The 23737-nt window shown below is 40.8% G+C and overlaps 1 protein-coding gene across 2 annotated transcripts in view; it reads right to left on the reverse strand.

Annotated features, from left to right (window-relative positions):
• Positions 1–23737, reverse strand: part of CA8 (carbonic anhydrase 8) — an 81514-nt gene that overhangs the window by 47353 nt on the left and 10424 nt on the right. For both annotated transcript variants that reach the window (XM_008706724.2, XM_008706723.2), the window contains exon 3: positions 21446–21570. In XM_008706724.2, coding sequence (XP_008704946.1) covers positions 21446–21570 — 125 coding nt within the window. The remainder of the gene's footprint in view (positions 1–21445; positions 21571–23737) is intronic.

Genomic DNA, 23737 nt, shown 5'->3' on the forward strand with positions numbered 1-23737 from the left:
AGCTAACAAGTGAAAGAGCCCGGAGGTGGCCCAGGCGCTTGCGCTCCACACCACACACACACACACACACACACACACACACACACACCCTGCCGTGGCAGCTCTCTACTCCAAAGAGGGAGGGCGGAAGAATCAGGGCAGCTTTCGCAGCTTAACTGTTCACACAGCACGTGGAGGAATGATATACAACGTTCTCTCTCAAGACAAAAACAAACCAGGGAGAAAGAATGAAGGGTGTACAAACCCAGAAACAGCTAGTAATCCAGTCAGGCTGTGCCAGATGTCAAAAGCACAGGGTGCCAAGGCACACACCTGCTGTGAATGAACACTTACTCACTCTGAGCTCCTGGGCGAACTACCAGAGCTCTACGAGTCTCTGCTGTAAAAGAGAGATCATACTAGCTAACATTCAAGGCCCTTACAAGGGCAAGAGATACGACATGGAAAGCTCTGGGGAAATATCAACAAAGTGCTGGCTAGAGCCCATGAGAGTGGGGAGAAGCAAGAGGTGCCAACAGAAAGGTACTGTATGAAAACTGTATTGAAAGTCTTGGAAAACAAAGGTATGCTCATCTACCTTCCTTTTGGTTATTTTCTCATTATGCTGCTGAACTCACCTACTTATTGTCCTCAAGGTTAAATATAACTACTAAGTTTTTCCATTATAGCAAGTTTTTCCATACAGCGTATCACTTCTATCAGAGTCACAAATCCAAATGCCACCAGCAAGCAGGCTGATCAATGAGGGAAAGCGCGTGATGAACACGGAGGGGGAGAGCCAGGAAAAACATCCTCTTGCCTCTTCTCGTCCCATCGAGCATATTGTGGTTGGGGGATCCCATAAACTCCCAGGTCTTCGCTGGCCATCTAGATGCCCAAAATCAACATCTTTCACCAAAATTTGTCCTGAGTCTAGATCCCTTTACCGAACTGCCCACTGAAATATTTTCACATTGGCATTTCATCACTGAAGTCCCTCCACCAGTCCACAGAGCCATGTCCCCCTTTGCTCCTAGCTCTGTTAACAGACCCAAGCCAGAAATCTCTTTCATCATCTTCTTCCCTTACAAACAACCAAGAGCTATGTCCTGCCATTCTCTACCTCCTTAAAATCTCCCAAATCCATCCACTTGACTTATTCCCATGAGCAATTCCTTAGTTTAAGATATCCGTAATCTATTGCTAGAATTACGGCCCAGGTCTCTTAACTCATCTCCATGCCTCCACAGTTGGCATTTCAAATTCGTTCCCCACCTTGCAGAGTTATATGGCGCAAATCTGATCATGTCACCCTCCTTAGGAAAGCTCATCTGAGGCTTCTTACTGCCCCCCGGGGGACAGCCCACACTGTTTAATACACAGTGCGCTACAAGATGTCTTTCTGTAATCTTCGAAAGTATGCCGGCTTTAATACATATTAACTGTTTCATGTATGCTGGTGATAACAATTACAGTAATAAGCTCTTAGCAATAAGAATGCACATAAAGCGATTTTAATTGGGCTTCAAATTCAACACTATTTCATTTCTCTGTAAAATACCTCTGTCAATTTTCATATTCCATCTTTATATACCTAATACATTGCCTCTTAACCTAATTTTCAGGAAATATATTTTAAATCCAATTACAATACTCAAAATATTACAATTCACAATAAAATGCATTTATCTGAAAACGTTAAAGAAAATCCATTTTAATCCTCACTGCACCTGAAAAGGTACTTGTCTGTTAACACAGTGTACTCAGAGGCTTTTACTTTTACTTTTTGAATTGCAATTATCTAGAGCAAAAATCAGGACCATTTTAGTAGAAATATGAGAAGGCGTATATTGTAGAGGGGAAAGAATGGTACTTGGTCTCAGTCTCAGCCATTACTGACGTACCTGGGGCAACTTATTTAACGCCTCTTGACCGGATTATTCAGCTAAAAAATACACATAACATCTAGCTCTAAGGGCTATTTTAACGATTCAGTCAGATATGGCGTATGCCTGGCACATGGATGGTCTTCAGAAGCATTAATGCTGGCTCCCCAACGCCCTGAGGATTGCAGTAAAGTGAGTCTTGCATTAATTCCATGGATGGGAGCTAATGCAAGGGACATAAAACTTTCCAACAACAAAAAAACATAATGTATCCTCGAAATATTCTGAGAAGAGTGAACTCTGACAAGGTAACGAAATAAATGTATACATAGAAACGCACGTCACAGACTTTCACCAGAACATTCCCCCACCAAGAGAGGAATTTCCCCCGGGCTCTACAACTAGATGAAAACGGAGAACGGCCCTAGTCCTCAAGACAAAAACCCCAGCAAAAATCTACACCTATGCTTTTCCCACAAGAACTTCCTTATTTACATAAGTTTTGTAATTTGCTTTAAAATCATAACAAACTAATCCGACTCCCTTGTTGCTCAAGAGCATTGCACAAAGAACCATTCTTCCAGCAAACTCACTCCAAAGCACATCACTTCCAGTGCTAACTGAAGGGGACCGTGTTTCCCTGGAATCTGTGTGAGGCTCTCCGGCCAACACAGGAGCAATGCTACAGAGAACCATACGCGAATCGAATTATTGCAAAAGGCCTTCTAGAAAACCCGGTTTTAACCTACAACTGACCTAAAACAAGGAGTCCAGGTTTCTTTTCAATGCCATGACAGGGTAAAGTAGCACTTTGCTTGACTGAGATGCAACTTGTACCAAAACAGCTTGGGTAAAAAAAAAAAAAAAAAAAAAAAAAAAAAAAGGTCAAACTAGGAACAGGAAAGGCATGAATGGGTGTGAACCAGAAAGAGCACAACAATTCAGATAGGAAATTTAACCTGTGCTAATGCGGCAGCGCATTTCAACTTTGCACCGCGCACACTGACTTAGGGGAAAAACATTTCTGAAACAAGGTGATTACACGTGGTACCTAGTCCAAAATGAATCATCACCAGTGACCACAGTGCTTTCAATGTTAAGAGGGCAGATATGGGAACACCGGTTAGAAGAGGAGACCCTTACCTAGTCCTGAGTTTGCCTACCGATGGGGCTTGTCTCTCCAGGACTGACTAGAGTCTCTGTTTTATGACACTTATTCCCCTGGTCCAGTCACAGTTTCAAACAAGTACTTTCGCTGGACTACTCGATGCCTCTATCATCTTGGCCATGCAAAACCACTCTCAAAAATTCTAATTGAATTTTTGAAATTCTAATTGAAGAGAAATTATTTTTTTTCCAGAAGTCTTTAGTGTAGGTAGCATATTTGTTTTAGACCACTGAAATACATCAGTGAGTAAACTGTATTTTTGTGTGTTCATGCAGTCCTAGAGATGGGCCCCTAAGAAAAGCAAGGACCCTTCCTTGCTCGACAGTAACATAACTCAGAAGATAATTTTGCTATCTAGAATTATTCTACAGGCATACAGTCACTTTATTACCTTTGCTTTTATAGAACGCCATATGTGAGATTTTTAATTAATTTGTGGTTAAACCTTAAACAGGAATGAACATTTAATGGAAACCCTGTTTCTGTGGGAAAATGGTAACTACCTCATCACGAGCGCTCCCAGCAGTCTTCAATAAGGCACTGTGATGAAGATAAGAGTGAGGACTCGCTACCCTGTACGAAGGTCAACGTTCAATTTATTATAGCAGGCCTGATGAAAATGTAATGTTAGAAAAATACAAATTAAAATGGGAAAAGCACAATCACTATAGAAAATATTTATTTAGCACTTAACTACATTTAGCTACCCTGAAAACCAAAGGCCTGTTATATTTTGAAAATAATTTCAGAAGAGATATCTTGTGGAGCAAAAAGCCACTTTTCCGGTACGCATCTAATTGGTCTGAATGGATGCTCCCACTCTCAGCAGACACAGCTGACTTCCACTTGCCATCCTGCCCCTCCCCTTCCCTCCATGCAGACAGAACCTCAATTGCCTTTATGTATCAGGAGGCCAAGTGCTCGTGGGAAGGCTAGACCCCTCCGCAGCCCCACAGGGTGAACCTGATTTAAGCTAAGAATTTCAACCTTGCCATTGACCTTGAAATGACTGTTTCAGGAATCTACATGTACAGAAATTCTGGACAATGATACGTGAGGGGAATTCTGCGGGATGGTAGGGGTGAGGAAGATGTGTGGGCTTCAGAAGACTGGTAATAACATGGATTACGGCAAACACTTTGGTTAATTCCTCGGCAGCATCCACTACAGCTGCACTATGGCTTTCCTACAACCCAGGCTACCCTTCTAAGTGTATGCGCACCGAAAGGCTAGAATATTCACAGAAGCTCCTAACAGACCAGATTCTGAATGTAATCCAAATGTCCAACAACAGTAGAAACATATACTGTGGAAAATCCATATAATGAAATACTACACATGAAAGTAAAGTAAGCAAACAGAAAGTACACACCACAGTGTAGAAGACTCTATAAACACAAGGCAGATTTTAAAAATCTATGACACAAAATAACAACTGCTACATGACGCAATTTCTATAAAATCCAAGACAGGCAAAACTTACCTATGATGCTGGAAGTCAAGATCACAGCTAACCTTGGAGGAACCTTGAAGGGAGCTTCTGGGCTACTGGTTATTTCTGTTTATTAATCTGAGTGCTGGTTTTTCATAGGTATGTTGACTTTCTGAAAATGCAATGCATTCTCTATCTGTGGTTTGGGCAACCTTTCTGTGCATATATTATTTACCTATGAAAATGTTTTTACTCTAAAAAATAGAGATGGCGCCAAAAGCACAACCAGTAAGAGAAAAAATATGGTAAATTAGATTTCATCCAAATCAAAAAGTTTTGGACATCAAGCAACACCTTCAACGAAATGAAAGTATAATACATATATGGATGGCCAACAGCCACATGAAAAGATGCTCAACACCACTAATCATCAGGGAAATGCAAATTGAAACCACCAAGAAATACCACTTCGAACCCACTAGAATGGCTATACAAAAAGACAGACAATAACAGGTGTTGTCCAGTAACAAGCGGAAAAATTGACACCCTCATACAGTGCTCTTGGGACCAGTAAAATGGTGCAGCCCCTTTGGAAAACAAATAAGCAATTCTGAAAATGTTAAACCCAGAGCTACTATACGACCCAGCAGTCCCACACCTAGGTGTATGCCCAAGAGAAATGAAAACGTGTGTCGGCACAAAACCTTGTACACAAATGTTCATAGCTACATTACTCACAACAGCCAAAACGTGGAAACAAACTAAGTATCCATCAACGGCAGATAAACAGCATGTGGTATATCCATACAATGGAACGCTTTCCGGCAATAAAAGTCGTAAAGGACTGATACAGGCTAACGTGGATAAATGAATGTTGAAAACCTTGAGTGGTTCCATTTATATGAAATGTCTACAGAGACAGAAAGCAGATTAGTGGTTGCAGAGGACAAGGGGTGGGGAGTAGGGGATGGGGAGTAACTTTTTCTTTCGGAGTGATGGAAGTGTTCTAAAACTAGACCGTGCTAATGGCTGTGCGACACTGTAAATATACTCAAGCCACTGACCTGTACACTTTAAATCGGCGAATTTTATGGTATGTAAATTCTATCTCCGTAAAACGATTTTTTTGTTTTTTTTAATGTGTAATAGCAAGAGACTGTGACATTGCTTGTAAAACGATTTTTTAATGCAAGAAAATACAACTTTCAATCATTAATTTGTGAGGATGGGACACTTAGAGGTGATACAGTCATCTTGCCACCACGTGTGAACAAAGGCAAAAAGCCGAACTCCTAAAATGACTTAGCAGAAAAACTAAGCAACTGGCCCTTAGAAATATGGCTTAGCAGCTGAATTAACCAAACCCTGGAACCGCCCTCTGGGGCTTTCTGTAATGTGAAAGGAAAGAGTCTGATCATTTCTTAGCTCTGTTTCCTATTACTTGCCTGAAACCAAGGCACTCGTCTAAAAGACACAGAGAATGCTAAACAAAAACACTCCACTGGCTTCTTACATCAAATCTCTTCAATGGAGACATAGCAGAATAACTTAATAAGTAAAAGAAAAATTTTATTACAATTCAAATTTGGGCTCCTGGTAGACAAAACGGAATATTTCCTGAAAATAAAGTTCTGTCCAAGAATAGACAAAAGTGGATGGAGCTTTTTCCTCTGACAGAGAGCTTTTCACAAAACTAATCTAAGGGGAATTTTCTATATCATCATTTTTAATACCCTGAAAAATAAAGACATGAAAAACGTAAACCAGTTACCAGTGAGCAGAAAATATATCATCAGCGCAGCAATTTGAGGACTATAAATCTCGTCCTAAATCTCTTATGCTCACATTAGTATTTCTCATTAATAAGCTGTGGATTTTATTAGTAGTTCATTACTGAGGTGAGTAGCTTAGTAAGTTTCAAGAATGGATTAATTATCGATGTGGATGAAGAAAACATATGCTATCATAGCGATAGCTACAGTCGTAATATGTAAACTAAGGGCATAAAATAGCCATTACCTAGGATGAAGAATATAATTTCCCCTTGGTAAAGTACTGTATGATTAGGCTTACTAGGGAACATTACATACTCCTGTGATACCAAGCAGCAGTAGTGATAGGATTCCAAATTAAAACTGCAACTGTTTTCCCATGACATTGCATGAAGAAAAGATAGAGTGTGTTCTTATATTAACTCATTCACCTAGAGCCAGATTCAAATAGATGCATAAGTAAATAATATCAGCTGCTGCAATAAATCCTGGTTAGTGACCTCTCTTCTGAGTTACAGATCTGCATTTCCAGTCCCTTCCTGGGCATTTCCACTTGGAGGAAAGGAGGCTATCGAATTCAAGACATATCAAAGTATACACCACGATTTTCCACAACAGCGCCCTGGATGTCATATTCAAAACATATCAAAGTATACACTACGATTTCCCACCAAAACAGTCCCCCTTTCTGACATCCCTTAAAAGGTCCACCATTTTTCCAGTTACCAAGGCTCAAATCTTGGAGGAATCACTGACTCCTCCTTTCACTTGATCTCCAGACAAACTATCAAAACCCTTTTTGGTTAAGCTCTGAATGTTCTCTCCCCACAATGTTTCTAACATTCCCTTCTTTTTCTTTGTCAAGGCCATCATCCCAGCTGTATTACACCTGGTTTTTAAAATGACTTCCCCAAAGCATTACCTTTCTGATCAATGAAAATGATTATATTTCCCTAGAAGCCCAGTTTTAGGAGGGAAGTGATTTTTGCATACTTTGTCACTGGTGTCGTCCTAATACCTACAACTGCCTACAACATACATAGTAGGTGCTCAATAAATATTTAGTGAATGCATGAAAAAATCTGTAACTGTGAAATGCAGAATGGTGATCCCCACTGCCCTTAGTGAAATGCCCAGATACACCATAATATACATCATACATCTGACCAAGGAAAAGCGTATCAATATAATCCTGACATTCAAGAGTTTCCATTCTTTGTCCCCAACCTGCCATTCAAAATGTATCTCCAGCTACTTAATTTCTAGATCCCCCAAATTCCAGCTACAATAGATTACTATAAAATCGCTATGTTTATATGTTTACACGTATATAGTATATATGTATAAATAGCTATATTTATTATTAAATTACTGTGAAATACAATGGAGAAAAACATAGCAAGTTAAAGAAAGCTCAAGGTAGCCTCACTGATTATGTGACATTTGAACAGAGACCCAAAGGTGCTGAAGGAGCAGGCTGTGTGGCTATCTGGTGGGAGAATATTCCAGACAAGGGGACTGCAAGGGCAAAGTTCCCAAGGTGGGAGAAGGTCATAACTGTCCTATTTATCTCCTCAGAAGTTGGCATTATGCCTAGGACTTTCCCGTCTATTCTTTCACACACACTTGTCTATATTTATTTAGAGCCCTCTGTATGAAAGGTTTTGAGATTCTACTAGAAATCAAACAAACTTCCCAATGTGAAAATTCCTAGAATTTACCTTTGAGTTTAATTATATAAAAACTTCAACCAATCTCAAATTCAGCATGACTTCAGTTGACCCTGACATCTTTCCTCCAATTCCCTCTCCCTCCTGGCATCTCCATGTCATTTCACAACACACAGGGCTCCCAAAGCCACCTGCTCAAAATCTTGATTCCTTTTTGACAAACAGAACGCTATGTACATGCTTACCCCCCAATTATATATCAGCCCAATTTGATACTTACTATCTTCCCCAACCTCACCCCCAAAAAGAAGGCTGGGAAGAGAAAGGCAAAGCTGTCTACCATTATCTCAAATTTTTGTCCCCACAGGATTCAATATTTATTCAGTAAGAGATGCAACCAAGATGTTTCTGATATTAGACTCAAATAACCAAGGATAATTCTTTCTGTCAAGGTGGTTCAAATTTGACTGGAATCAAGAAGCACAAAATCTAGTTCACCAGAGACTTCTGGCTCACCAGAGCAGTAACACCAGTAACGCCTGTCACGCCAATCCTACTAACCTAAAACAAAATTCTGCGTTGTTTGCACAAACACAGTTTCACACCGAACTCAAAATCGAGTCTCCAATAAAATTTAGACATAGGGACATGTAAATATCCATGTAACTTGATTCACCTTCTCGTATGTCAATATCTTTCCTATTTCTTCCCCTTTAATTTTTTAAAATACAGAAACCTCTCAGAGCCTTCAGGGGCACTGACAGGGCATGGACATCTATGTTAAAAAAATAACATGGCCAGAGGAAAGGGAGGAGAAGGAGCCCCTCCAGAAACAGCAACTGACAACGGCAAGCTGTAGCAATTCCAAGGAGCACAGATTATCAAGAGAAAGTCTTCAAAATACCACCAGAAAGGAGAGGTTCTGCTGGGTGTTGCCTAGGAAACCCAAGGCAGAAATACATGCTACCCGGGGAAGATCAGTGCATTCAGACCATCAAAGTAAAGAGAGGGGATGAAAATCCCAAAGCTGAAAATTATTTCCCTGAGAAAACAAATCAACTCTAATTAGCAATAAACACAAAGTAAAATCTGGCAATCCTCTGTGTAATATACTTTCCCGTTGTGTGGAGAAAGCCTAGCCCTGCTTTCATTAAGATCCATACTGTGTAAGGCTAAGGAGAATTTCAAATATTTTTCTCTCTTCACCTTACCTACAGCTGAGAGCCCCTTTACAACCTTTCAAGGAACTGCAACCCTAATTTGTGCTATTTTTTACCTAATTTGAGAGTGTCCTGGGATTTAAAACAGTATGGACGTAATTGAGTAAAGTGATGCTTGTTAAAATAGTATCATTTATTAACCCAAATTCATCAGCCTCTCCCTATACCTCACTTTCTGATGCCCTCATTTTCCTATTAATTGTCCCACAGCTATTTCAATTACTCAAGTTCCATTTCTCAGCACATTGGCCTTTGCAAATCACTCATCAAGCCCTATCCCACTTGTCCTTTATGATATGTCTTGCATCCACTTCGTCCTTTCCCATATCATCTTTGTCCTACCAAGTTGTCAAGGCCCTGCTCCAACATTCATTCCTTTCCACAGCCTTCTCTGACTCTAGCAGAAATCCACTATTTCATGATATGTGTTCCCTTTTCTATTTTATCCTCTAAAAATTTTTTCTCATATAATAGCCATTTTTTAAAGAATTTATTTATTTATTTATTTATCTGTTTGTTTATTTATTTATTTATTTTAGGGTGGAAGGGGCAGAGGAAGAGAGAGCATCTCCAGCAGACTTCCCAAGGAGCGCAAAGCCTGACACGGGGCTCCAGCCCAAGACACTGAGATCATGAGCTGAGTCAAAATCAAGAACCCAACCTACTGAGCCACCCAGGTGCTCCATAATAGCCATTTTAAAAGGTTTGTCACCCTGTTGGGAATATGAACTTCTTCTAGACCTGATTATTTTTCATTTATTGTCATATATCAGCACCACACACAGCAGCAAATACACAGTAGCTGCCCCAAAATGCGTTTTGAATCGTTTTACATCTAACCCTCCAATTGTTATCTCTTCACACGTTTTTATGTTAATTCCACCTCTTCCAACCACACGACAGAGTCATTAAACACAAATGCTGCTGTCTTACATGTTGTATATCTCTCAGGGTTTGGCTTTAAATACAGACCCTTAACTAATGTTTGCTAACTGAATGGTACGCACCCCTCCACCATCTTGCCTTCCTAAGAGACTCAAAATCTAGTCATATTTTTCTTTTCACTTGCTTGTGGGGAAGACAGCCTCTAAAAGGGAAAACCTCAAAGGAGGTAACCCACTGGAGCTCAGCTGAGAAAAAGGCAGAAGACATTACTAATGGTACAGCCTTTATTCCAGACCCAAGCCACTGACCGACAGGGCAAGCTCTAGATCAGCTGGAAAACAGCAAGACTGGGAGCACCATTAAAGCCCGTCAGGGTTAGGAACAATGCCTGCTGATAAAAATCTGTGATATTTGTTCTCCATGACAAGGTGAATAAGTGGCATTTGTTCTTAAAAATTACTACAAAATAGTTCCAGCACCGTACAATCCAAATTTGGAACAGGATTAATCATTTAAGCCCTGGACCCAGCTCACCATTTTTGAAAAGTGAAAACAGTTATTTATATATGTAAATACAATTATAGCTTTGGTTTAAACAGTCACTGGCCCAAGCTGCGAGGCTGCATATTGGGTGAAAACCCACCCAAGTAAATTAGAAAGAAAAATAAATAAATCCTCCACATGCATCAAAACCCTTGCTCACTCCATCTCCCAGCAACTTCTAGACAGTGGGAAACTGTGTGGCCATCTTCGGTACAAAGGAGCAGCAAGCAAAAAGGGATTTGGTCCCAGCTGGCTAAAATGAGCAAATCCGCAATAAAAGGAAACAGAACCTCCCCCACTGATTCCCAAACGTAGTTGGTCTCCTGCTAGCATCTAGTGCCATTGATTTTAAAGGGTATGTGGAGTCTTATTAACAGGAAATGCCTCTTCCCTGTTCCCTGGTCCTGTAAAGAGGGATTTTCCCTAAACAGGGCTAGCCTTCCGCTATACTCCTTCAACTAACTCCTCCTCTTTTTTTTTTTTCCCTTCTTTTGAAATTTGAGCTACCCTTAGAGAGCAGGCTAATAAGCCTACCTGGAACCCTCCCCACCACTATCAGCTCTGTCCTCTCTCGCACCCCCTCCCCTTGCCTATAACTGCGTGGCCAGAGCCCTTTCTCTCTCATGCTAAGGTGTGTCTTCAATGTCGGTCTAGTCACCATACAGGGGATGTTTTGTCCTCTGTATGAGGACTCTAATCATGCCCTATTTCCTAATTTGTTCAAAACTCAGGCTGGAGAAAGGGATCCTCATATGGATCTCCTCGGAGAGCTCATCGATTTAGAGAACTCATCAAGGAATGTTCATAACAAAATACATGAACTTCGAAGCCAAACAAATTGGTTCCACTGATGAACTCTAGCGTCCGGAGCGCTAAGTGACTTGTTAAGCTCGGTTTGGAGAACATACTTGCCTCAGGGTCCCCAAGTGGAAACATTAATTGATGGGGAAAAAAAAAGGTCCATCTTTCTTATCTGTCAGCTCTTACAAGCATAAATGTCTTCCTTCTATACCTAATGTTTACATCAACAGTTTAAAATCTGGATTTCTCTTCTGTTCAAAGCTTCTAAAAGAAAAGCAAAAAACACCAAAACAACCATCTTGTTGTAAATTACAACATTTACATCCAAGGCAGCTAATTATGCCCTTAAAATGCCTTTACAAAGTATGTGAAGTGAACACCAGACTGTGTTTAAACCACCATATGAGACACTTAGTGGCTGGTGCCTCCAATATTACACCATTAATTTTTATAGTCCCTCCCTAAGCTTCATAAGGGTCGGTGCGACTGTATTATCCTTAGGTACCAGGGCAGGAATGGGGCTTAAATGGCCACACGTAAGACCCACAGCAGATACCACAGTGAACCGGAAAGAGTGTGGCTCCCCCTGACAGTGCCGATCACCAGAGCAGGCTTCGTCCTGGAAAACCATGGCACCAAAAATTCGAGTTTCCCATAAGGCTCACGGCATGTTGTTCTAGGTTTCCGTTGTGAGCTCGTATTGTGTGTCACCCTAAGAAGCTAAAAGAAAAAATGTGTGCAGGCATAGCAAAGCTGTGGCCAGGGCACAATTATCTTACCAATATCACTGTGCCATTTTAAGTGGTTATTCTTTTTTTTTTAAGATTTTATTTATTTTTTTGAGAGACAGAGTGAGAAAGAGAGAGAGGGAGAGAGCCAGCACAGGGAGATGCAGAGGGAGAAGGAGAAGCAGACTCCCTGCTAAGCAGGGAGCCCAATGCAGGACTCAATACCAGGACCCTGGGATCATGACCTGAGCCAAAAGCAGACGCTTAATTGACAGAGTGACCCCTTAAGTGTCATTCTTAAATATAAAAAAACAGAACAAAACAAACTTACATAGCTGTTATACTAATTAAGATCTTACAGAGTTAAAGATCTCTTGATATTCTCTTGTTTGGTTAGAAGTTTTATCATGCCATTACTCAACTATCTTACACAGGAAATATTTGATTTTGACTACAAAATAAGCTGATGATACAAATTCTACTGCATACACACACATAATAATCATAAAAAGATGCCTCAGGAAATATATTGACTAGACTTGTAGAGGATAACATATTCAAGAAAAGGGGGGAACAGGGATTTTAAAGAAAACAAAAAGACTTCAAATTTTTTCACCATTCATATTCTATGTAGTAACAAAACAACAACAAAACCTTGTGTTTTCCCCTCAGGATATTTTCACTAGATTTTTACCATCACAATTACAATGGCCCCTTTGATGTCCCTCCCATCTTTTCCTAATCGTATGAATAACATAATAATAGGAATAAAAATACCTTCCTAATATACGAAAAGGTTTACTCCTTGCCAACATCTGAGCTAGTTTTGAGCCCCTTACACAGACCCGATTTACATCAAGGCTGTAGGAGGTTTACTAGCTTGCTCAAGGTCGCAGAGCTGGGATCTCAGTCCTGGTTTTTCTGCCTTCCCAGCCTAAACTCTCACCAACCTGAGCACTCTGACCCCTCCCACACAGTCCCACCAGTAAATGGATGGGTTCTCCAGCAGCTTTCCAGAACCTAAGGCCTTTCCTAACTTTCCCCTCACCATCAAAACTTTCCTCTCATGTGCCTCACTGAGCCTAGTTATGTTAAGTTATTGTAGTTAAATTAACCCTGTAGTGGGGTTACACCTAACACAGTGCCTTTCACATACTAGTCAATAGATATTTTGTTTAGTTGATAATCATTTACATTCAAACAATGTATCTGCTTTCTAACAAATGTCTTCAAAACCTTCATCTAATTGGCTTCTGACAGCCAGAGTCTGCATACTGCATAGACATGGTAGAGGGCATGAGACCCTTGAACTGCCATGAAAACACTTGATTTCAATGCTCATCAATCTAGGGGAGGGGGGGAGGAGAGAACTCGAATACACTGCATTCAGATTCCCCCAATGTAATAAACCCTACCTGTCTTTCCCACTCATTGTTGTATCCCTATCACTCAGCCCAGAGCATGAACAGTAGATTTCAAAGAAACACCTGATCGGATGCATGGATGCATGGTTGGATGGATGGATGGATGGATGCATGGGTGGGTGGATGGATGGATACATGGATGAATGTGTGGACCGATGCATGGATGCATCAGAGGATGGATGCATGGATGCATGGGTGGGTGGATGCATGGATGCTTGGGTGGATGGATGCATGGATACATGGATGGATGTGTGCATGGATGCATGGATGCATGGATGGATAGATGGATCAACAAACAACAGATGCACAAATGGATGAATAGACAGAAGTGAGTTATTTTAGAGATGGTCACTTGGTTACAGCCCATATATTTAAATCAGAGTCTAAATTTTACCTGAAGACTATTTTTTTAGAGGGTGGGGAAGAGACAGAGAGAGACAGAGAGAGAGAGTCTTAAGCAGGCTCCATACCTAGCACAGAGCCTGACACAGGGATCATCTCACAACCCTGAGATCATGGGCTGAGTAGAAATCAAGAGTTGGAAGCTTAACCAACAGAGCCACCCAGGTGCCCCTATGAAGACATATTTAGGAGATATGTTTTATTGTAGAATTTAGATCTGTTAGAACCCAACTTAAAATATTTTCAATCTGTAAGTCTATAACCACCTATAAATTATACATCATATACATTTACAAAAACAATTCTTCATTTTGTACAAATTTGCCCTACATTGTAAAAATATACATATAAAGGAGTCTTTCAAATTTAGTTTACCAAAAACATTTTCCACATCTTCAAACAACAACAAAGAAAAATCTACTAAAAAAGAATACTTACAGATATAAAATCAAAGGTAGGTTCAAAGACTACCCAAAGGTCAAGTTGGCCTTACACACTTCTATTTCTAAGTGGGAATGGCAGATTGCCACATCATGTGGTACAGCTAAAAGAACATTTCTGTTTGTTCAACACTGTAATTTATTTTCTATTCAGTAAACCGTGAAGTTTCTACACTAAATACTATTTCATAAATAAGAAAATAAACATGGTAAATCAAAGCAAGAACTGTGATTTTTATGGAGTAAAAATGCAAGTGTTCATCAGAATTCAGGAAACATAAAATTTGTTTTTATTTTTTTTTTTACCCAGATCTGAGACGGAGTTTCCACAATTATGACCACAGAAAGGCCATAGCACAAGGTTCTAACTCCTTCGTCTGTTTATCCATGAGACTCAATCTGCTAGCCCTGTGGAAGTTTCCAGGATGCCAAATTACAATCATAATAATCATTATATGGACAATTTGTTCCTTTTTCTGATCAAAATAATAAAACTTCCCAGAGAAATTGAACATTCAAATTTTGAATCCTGTCCTTTAGTTATCACTCATAACTCTCCTTCCCTCTTCTTCTCCTAAAGCAACCTCTACCCAAAGTATTAACTACCATTGCAAATAAAATCTCAACACTATTGTTGGTTTTCCCAGTAAGAATCGGCTTTGGAAAGTGAAGAAAAAAAAAAAAAAGCACTCCTTGGGGAAGTCAGTTCACCGTCTTGTGTGGCCCTTGCCATATTTCCTAGCTGTACGACCCTGAGCTAGTCTCCTTCTTCTCCAGACCTCAGTGAGCACCCTGGCAAAGTGGGGGGACTACAGAATCCATTAAACCCACCCCGGTCCCCAGGGGGCAAGCAAGGGTTCCACCTTCGTGACACCACGGTCCTGTACCTTCACGAAGCCGCTGAGTTTTGTCCTCACAGCCTGTAAAGCCAGGGCCCTATGCCACAGCTTCACAATCCTACACAAGGTATGCCCCCCTCTGAATGCGGGCCCATGCAGACACAAAAGCACCTCACAGTGAGAGGGGGAGGTAGGGAAACCAAGATTGTTGTGTTGTCTCTTCCGCAATATTAAGGGATAATTCTTTCTTAAATGGAATATTTAATTAGGCAAAATATCCCCTTCTCTACCTAGGCTTCCCTACGTTATAGCTTCCTAGAAGTTGCCCTGTGACCCTTAACCGTTTGGAGCTTCAGATTTCTCTTTTGTTAAACAGGAGTTTGCGCTGGGTGAGCTCTAAACCTCCTTTTGAAAATAAATTAATTATATATCTTATTAACAAATAATAATAATGATTATATATCTCATAGATCTAATCTCATCATGTTCTCTCACTGAAGTCAAGGAAAGTCTATAGCAGGCTCTATTTTGGAAGCTATTCACAAACATGAAGCTCTACTTGAGCTGTCCGTGGAAATAACGTAACTTGAAAAGATTCTCATTTCACTGTTACCCAGGCAAACTCTTCCTGGTATCTCCCCAGAGTAGTAAAATAAATGAATACAGGATAAATATCTTTCAGTCAGGCGAATATGCAAATGACCTGGGAAGCAGTGAACAAAAGGCCAGATCATTTTTACTAAAAGAAAACTGAACTGACAGAAGCTAGTATTGGCCTGAAGAGGAAAGAGAAATAGAGGATCACTGGAAAACCCGCGACTTGGAGGGTGGGGAATGGAATATGCAGGACCGCCACTATGTTACGAGATACATTGTTCACAATGTTCTGTTGGCCTATTCAGCAACCAAGGCCTAGACCCTTCACGACTGAAGAATCCTGCTCTGTACAATCAAACTTACTTTTCTTTTTTTTTTAATATTTACCTAATGCACTCAACTTCCCGTAAACAGCTGGTATGTGTCCCAGTTACCACTGAGCCCTTTCAGAGTATACAGACCAATGGCTGCTCTTTAAATAGGCAAGAGAAAGATAAGCACGTGTCCTACAATATGCTCTTTCTTGGTAATTCACTCTCAAATTATAAATTTTTAGGCCCACAGGGCCAGAAAGTCAGACCCACCATGCATGATTCCCTGCTGGTCTGTGGGCAGGACCAGTACCCATCCTGCCAAGACTATCATTCATCTGCAGTGAAGTGAGAAAATAGAACGAATGTAGTGAGTTTTTTAAAAGCTAAAATCTGTTCAACTTACAGGTCTATGTTTATTCTCAGACCGTATCCTTCCTACATTTAGCCAATAGAGATGCTCTCTCTCTAAAATGATGGGGACAGCATAGTTAATATGTTCTTACTTGGAAAAAAATAAAACTTGGCCACACTATTGTTTTCCCCATCCTCTAATTTTTTTTTTTAAGATTTATTTATTTATTTGAGAGAGAGTGAGAGAGAGAGAGCAGGGGGAGGGGCAGAGGGAGAGAAACCCAAGCAAACTCAGTGCTGAGCGCAGAGCCTGATGTGGGACTCGATCCCACGACACCAAGATCATAGCTTGAGTGGAAATCAACAGTCAGAGGCTTAACCGACTGAGCCACCCAGGCGCCCCTAATTTTCCTTTTTAATTTTACTGCTCCAGCATAAAATCTAAATGCCTGGGAAGCCCTCTTCCATAGTGGTATGAAAGTAGCAGTTCATGTGTAAAGATTAATCATAATTTCCAAGAGTTATACAGACCACAAAGTTAAGCTACCTCGAAGTTAGGAAATTAAAGTTAGTCCTAAAATGTAAATAAAACATGGAAAGGGTCTTAAAACTTTTTAATCACATACCCACAAAGAAGCTGACAGTCTTCTCAGACAAGTGACAGAAAGAGAATACACAGCCTGAAAGTTGAATGTGAACCTAATTACTCAGAAGTTCCTCTATCAGTCAGATTTGTAACACAAATTAATGGGAACGGAATAAATAATTGCAGTGGTATGGTGGATGCATGGAGCATACCACTGCGAGCAAAATGGCAAAATTTATCATAGAGCACTGGAGTTGGTCTTCAAGAGCTGTGGTATCTAATGATGTCTGAAGAAAATATGAAGCTTCTGCGGCCACCAGGACAAAGGCACAGGAATCAATCTGATTGGATCTCAGACTTCTCTTAAATCAACAACCTTGTACTCCTGTTGCCTTCTTGATTAAATACCACAATGCAAAATACCCGCACACTAACCAAAAGAATTCCAGCTGGTAGACATGCCTCAGACGTTCGTAAGAATACAGTTAATACATGCAAGCCCATTAGGTTTTCAAGTAACGGGAGGAAAAATGCGGTACAATTTATTTTTCTCTTGCTAAGGTGCTGTCATGTAAGCATAAGCCTAGAATATTAATAATAGAAGTCAGGTTTGCACGATGAAAGCACAGTGAGAATGTCAGATGCCATGGAAGCGCGTGTGTTTCTCAAAACTAAACACTGAAAGAAGGAAACACAGAAATGGCCTGCTTTATCCATCTTGTTTAGCAAAAGAGCTGCGGTTTAAATTGTTTCAAGTCACAAGCTGTTAATTTTTGAAATGCTGTGGGTGCTGGCTACTAGTAGTATCAAAAATACATTCAGGATTGTTTTTACTGTATTTATAATTTTAAAAAGTTGAGGGACATTGGTGAATTACTGTTAAAAACCATTCCTGTGTTACATGTAACAGGCATGGAAAATACTTTCTACAGCGTTTAGTAAGCCATCCGTTTAAGTTTAAGTGAAATCAAGAAAAACGAAATATTTTGGGGCACCACGTGGCATAGTCAGTTAAGCTTCTGACTCTTGGATTCAGCTCAGGTCCCAATCTCAGGAACATGGAATTGAGCCCCACATCGGGCTCTGCAGTCAGCATGGAGTCTGCTTAAGATTCTCTCTTCTTCTGCCCCTCCCCCTCAAATAAATAAATCTTTAAAAACAAAAAGAAAATATGCATACATATGCAATTTGGAAATTAAAGTTAGTCCTAAAATGTAAATAAAACATGGAAAGGGTCTTAAAACTTTTTAATCACATACCCAAGAAGGTACCTACCTGATCCCCTCACTCTCCACTATTCTATGGGCAAGGTGGCTCTTGTCTCCAAGGTGGCCCGTGAGGGCTGTTCAGGAGCAGGGGACCAGTGGCAAGTTACCTACCTATCTCCACATTAGCCTTCTCATTCCCTCCTGGACTTTTCTACATGGTGTCTGTCTCTTCTCCATGTGAACACATGTGAACTCCATGAGCACACCATGTGAACCCTCTCTTCCTTAAAACCCAGCTCAGGGGTGGCTCAGTCAGTTAAGCATCTGCTTTTGGCTCAGGTCATGATCTTGGGGTCCTGGGATTGAGCCCTGCATCGGACTCTGCGCTCAGTGGGGAGTCTTCTCCCTCTTCCCTCTGCCCCTCCCCACTGCTCATGCTTTCTCTAGCTCATTCTCTCTCAAATAATAAAACCTTTAAAAAAAAATAAAATAAAACTCAGCTCAGTATTCACAGCCTCCATGAAAACAAAGCAAAACAAAACAAAACAAATAGAAAACACGTGGCTTGTAGCCTCTCCCTCTACTTCTGCCCTGCCCCTGGATTCATGCACTCAGTAGCATAGAGCACTAAACAAACATCGGATGATGATACAAGTATTTTCTCTAGGATTGAGTCAGGGATAATCTGGGATAACAGAGAGTATAAATATTATTCATCACCTATTTTGGAAAAATTACAGCCAGTAATTCCATTATCCTAAATATAAATATTTCTGCAGAAACAAAGCCTATCAGAATTTAATCTTTACTCAAAACAAACCATTACCTGTGTCTAATGGACCAGAGCAGTTAGAATGCCACCATGTAACAGGACCAGTCTGAACATGTGGTCTGGAAATTCTATTCGACCACAGAGCAAAAAGCACACACCGCTGACTCGCTTAATCTAATTAAGCTTTCCCAAGGCTGTAAATTCTGTGTGTCGCAAGCAAAGCCACTAAATTCTCGTCCGGAAGTTGTTGCCTACCCAGTTACTCCCATCTCACCCTAAATTTTTTATATTACAAGTACGTCTTTGAAGACTGGTCAAGAGGAAATGATGAAACAGTCTTACGAACCCAAGGCAGCCCTGCCCATCCAGTGTCCTCAGCCCCTCACTCTGGCTTCCCCCACCCTGCAGGTTGAACTGTTTTGGACTGCTTTGTGTCCTCTCTCCTCTCTGATGCATCCTGGTGTGTGCTTCTCCTTCTCATTTTGGATGAGGACAGCACAGAAGCCAGAGGTGACACAGACACAGGGCAGAACTGTATTAAGGTAGTAGAAGTGAGACAATATCTGTAGGCACTGAGAAAAGTAGTCCCCAGAATGGTCACAGATGAAGACCCAACCTTCCCCATCAAGGCATTAAAGCACAATCACAAGGGCACAATCACATACTCAGGGGCTCCTCATCTTACTGCAACCGTTTCCCCTTCCCTTCTCTCCTAAAAACACTTAATATTTCACTTTTAAGACTCAAGTCTTGAGGCACCTGGGTGGCTCAGTTGGTTAAGCATCTACCTTCGGCTCCGGTCATGATCCCAGGGTCCTGGCATCGAGCCCAGTGTCGGGCTCCCTGCTCAGCGAAGAGCCTGCTTCTCCCTCGCCCTGTGCCCCCATTCGTGCTCTCTCTCTCTAATAAATAAATAAAATCTTAAAAAAAAAATTGAGTCTTTTATAATGAAAGGAACATCCTGAGATTCCAAAGGCACTTTTTCAACATTGTCATTAAAATAATATGGAGAAATACTTCCTCTACCTTGATTCTGTGAAGTACATGTATCACTTGCAGGAATTACACAACAGTGATTTCCAGTCACTCAGGTGGGACTGGACACATGTTCAGTTCCATACTTAAGGATACCGGCAGTTGGGAACAACAGAGAAGGAAGACTGGCACTCCAGCAGCCCCCAAAATATACTGCTATGTGCCACCAAAGTGCTATTTCCTAGAGAGAACTGTGGGTCCTTACAGGAAGATGTAACAAGGCCTGGACCAACAGCGACATCACCTGAAGTTCACCAACATGGACTGTCTCTGATGTACCCAGCAGTGGACTAAATGATGGGTGTAAAGAGAAGAATGGGAGGGAGACTTTTCTTCAGGAGCAGTCTTAGTCAACGTGGGCTGTTACAACACACGACCGTAGATGGGGTGGCTTACACGACGTTCACTTCTCACAGTTCTGGAGGTTGGGCGATCCAAGATCAAGGGGCTGGCAGAACTGACGTCTGGAGAGGACCCACTTCCCGGATTGTAGGTGGCCATCGTGTTGTGTCCTCACATGGCAATGAGCAGGGAAGAGCAAGCTCTCTCTGGACTTATAAGGACACTAATTCCACTCGTCAGGCCACCCTTGTGACCTCATCTAACCCTAATTATGTCCCAAAGGCCCCACCTCCTAATACCATCATATTCAACAGACAATTGTGGGGGAGGAGGCACCAACCCTTTGGTCCATAACAGGAACCCACAGGATCAGTGAGATAGACACTGTAGACACTAAGGGTTATAATCTATGAGTGCCATGGCAACAATCTGTCAAATACATTGGGCACACAGGAGAGGGAGAAATTAATTCTTCTTAGGAAGAGACTCAGAAAAAGTCCCGTGAAAGAAATGATACTTCAACTAGGTATTGAAGAAAGAGTAGAAATTAACTAAGAAGGTACGTGAAGAGGGAATTCTTCAGACAAAAGAAAGACTCTCAAAAAATCTCCTTCTCTCTAATTGCCTACGGTGAATAAAACCAACCTACCAATTTTAATCAGAGCTAAACTGGACTTTGGACTAACGTTGAGATTTCTCCAAAAGTCATTGGTTTTCAGTTTATCATCTATTTGTAGCACCTACAAAAATGACCTACTGAATTCGCAAAGGCAGCAGAATTTTTAGAACAGTAACAATACTGAAATGAAACTTAGTAGTGTAGATTACCTTTATGGCCAATTGCCCGTGTGCATTCTCCAAGCTCACCAAAGTCGATGGGAAGTGTCATTTGCTACCCAGGCATACATTTCCTTAAGCACTTCATTATTTTAATATAAATTGATAAAATTTAAATGCTATACCCCTACTTCTAAACTCAACCATTCTCAGTAAATTGCTGAATACCTTACATAAACAATAAGATTTTTACAAGATGATTTGTTATTCTTACCTCCATGGGAAAAGCTTTGAAATTAACTGTGTGCTCAGAACCACGCTGGTTTTCTCTCCCCCAATGAAATCTAACTTCATACAGTTCAAATTCATGCCCTTGAGGCAATGGACCTCCTGATAGAACTGAAAAAAGAAAGTAAGTTCTGTTTAAGTAACAGAAAACATATTCATCAGTACAGCATTCTAAACATGGGGGACATTTTTTGCCAGAAAGCTCTCATGAGTTCTACAGATTAAATTCATATAGCCAAAATGAGAAATACATTCTAACTGTGAGAAGCATTTACCCTATCACATTGATACAGACGTTCAAAAACTCTGAAATACTTGGTAATATTGCATACCATCAACTTCCTGTGTGTTTCAGGTACAGAAATGGACAAAGAAAACAGAGTACCTATTTTTCGAGACTCACACTTAGCACTGCTCAGGAGATGCGGATAGCGTTTGCGTCTAGACTGACCAGTAATTTGCTATTGACCAATCGAGACATTAAATCTTGCTTGCAGATCATCCATTTGTACCATACTCTCAATTTAGAGAGTAAGCATAAGCCAACAGCATTACTCATGAAAAGAACGCTTACACCAAAGTGATTTTTCGATAATAAAATCACACTTAAAAAGCTATTTACCATTTAGTACCACAGAAATGCAAATGAAGTAAAATTATGATAAAATATTAACAATATTTCAAATGTTAACATTTGTTCTCCAGGGCCCTGCCTCTATTTCTTATTTCTGGATAGGACCCAGAACTTTGTTCCAAACAAGAGCACTTTAAGGGGTGATGAAAATACATTTGTGTAAGAACCTATCTTGAAGCAATAAAAACACTTTCATTAGTTAAACACACCCTGATGTCATGGAGAAAAACTTAGTTCATTACAAATGACCAATTCTGACACAAATAAAGATGGTCTGCATTTTTCCTATAAAAACTGTTAATTTTAGGGGCGCCTGGGTGGTGGTGTAGTTGGTTAAGCATCAGACTCTTGGTTTCAGCTCAGGTCATGATCCAGCCCTGCTTTGGGTTCCACACTCAGCATGGAGTCCGCTTGAGATTCTCTCTCTTTCCCTCTCCCTCTGCCCCTCCCGCTCATGCTATCTCTCACTCTCTCTCTCTCAAATAAATAAAAATCTTTAAAAAAAAAAAAAAAACTTGTTAATTCTAAATGGTATCAGCTAAGAATTAGAAGTTATTTTTAGTCAAAGAGCTGATAAAATTTATCTCCTCCCCCACGAAGCAGTGTCTGAAAGAGAAGAGCATTCATACTTGGGCCAGCGTTGTGGAGGAAGTGGTAGTGGCCAGAGCTGAGGGCCACACACCGGAACAGGCCTGCTGTCCCTCCTTACCCTAAACCTTAGAGGAGAGGAAAGGGAATGGGAGCAGCAATATTTATTTGTTTGGCTGGTTCGTCTTCTAATGACTTGTTCCAAAAAGAATTCAAGGCTCCTTACATCAAGTACCTGTCATCCACCCAGAAGACATAAATCAGGAAGAAGAGCAAAGGAAAAACGAAGACAGAGACAGAAAACAGGTGGAGAAGTAAGGCTACCACACAAATGAATGCCATGAAGTCCTTACGAAAAGTACCCTATACATTTGGTCCTATGCTTTCTGCCAGCTCAAAGAAGAAAAAGAACATGGGCAGCAGAACACAACTATAATTTCCCTTTCCAGGAGGAAAGGAAGGAGACACATGGCCTTTTGGAGAATACCACCTCACACGATTTTTATATTTTCTTCATGCTCGGTCTTATTTTAAGTTGTACAACAAATCAGAGGGGTCAGGGACGCCTGGGTGGTGCAGTCGGTTAAGCATCCAACTCTTGGTTTCATTCAGCTCAGGTCATGATCTCAGGGTCGTGAGATCGAGCCCCGCGTCGGGCTCTGTGCTCAGCGTGGAGTCTGCTTGAGATTGTTCCTCTCCCCACTGCTTCTGCTTACTCTCTCTCTCTCTCTTTCTCTCAAATAAACAAATCTTTAAAAAAAAAAAATTGGAGGGGTCACTGTCACCATCCCAATGGACAGGGGAGAAACTGTGGCTGGGACGGGCTAAGTGTGCCTTGTCCTGGGCCCCCAGCTAGCCAGCTTCAGGAGCCTGGAGCTCCAATCTTCTGACCCACCTCTCCCACTGAGACAGGACAGGGAAATTTAAATCTCTGCATCTGTGAGCCGGAACTAAAAAAACAATGAGTTCTTTAAGCCTGGGTTTCAAAACTGCAGTCCCTCCTTTGAGCACTACACCTCATCCTATTTCCCAAAACAATTAAAAAAAAAAAAAAAA

The sequence above is a fragment of the Ursus maritimus genome, unplaced genomic scaffold (assembly GCF_017311325.1).
Source record: "Ursus maritimus isolate PB19 unplaced genomic scaffold, ASM1731132v1 scaffold_9, whole genome shotgun sequence".
Lineage (NCBI taxonomy): Eukaryota > Metazoa > Chordata > Mammalia > Carnivora > Ursidae > Ursus > Ursus maritimus.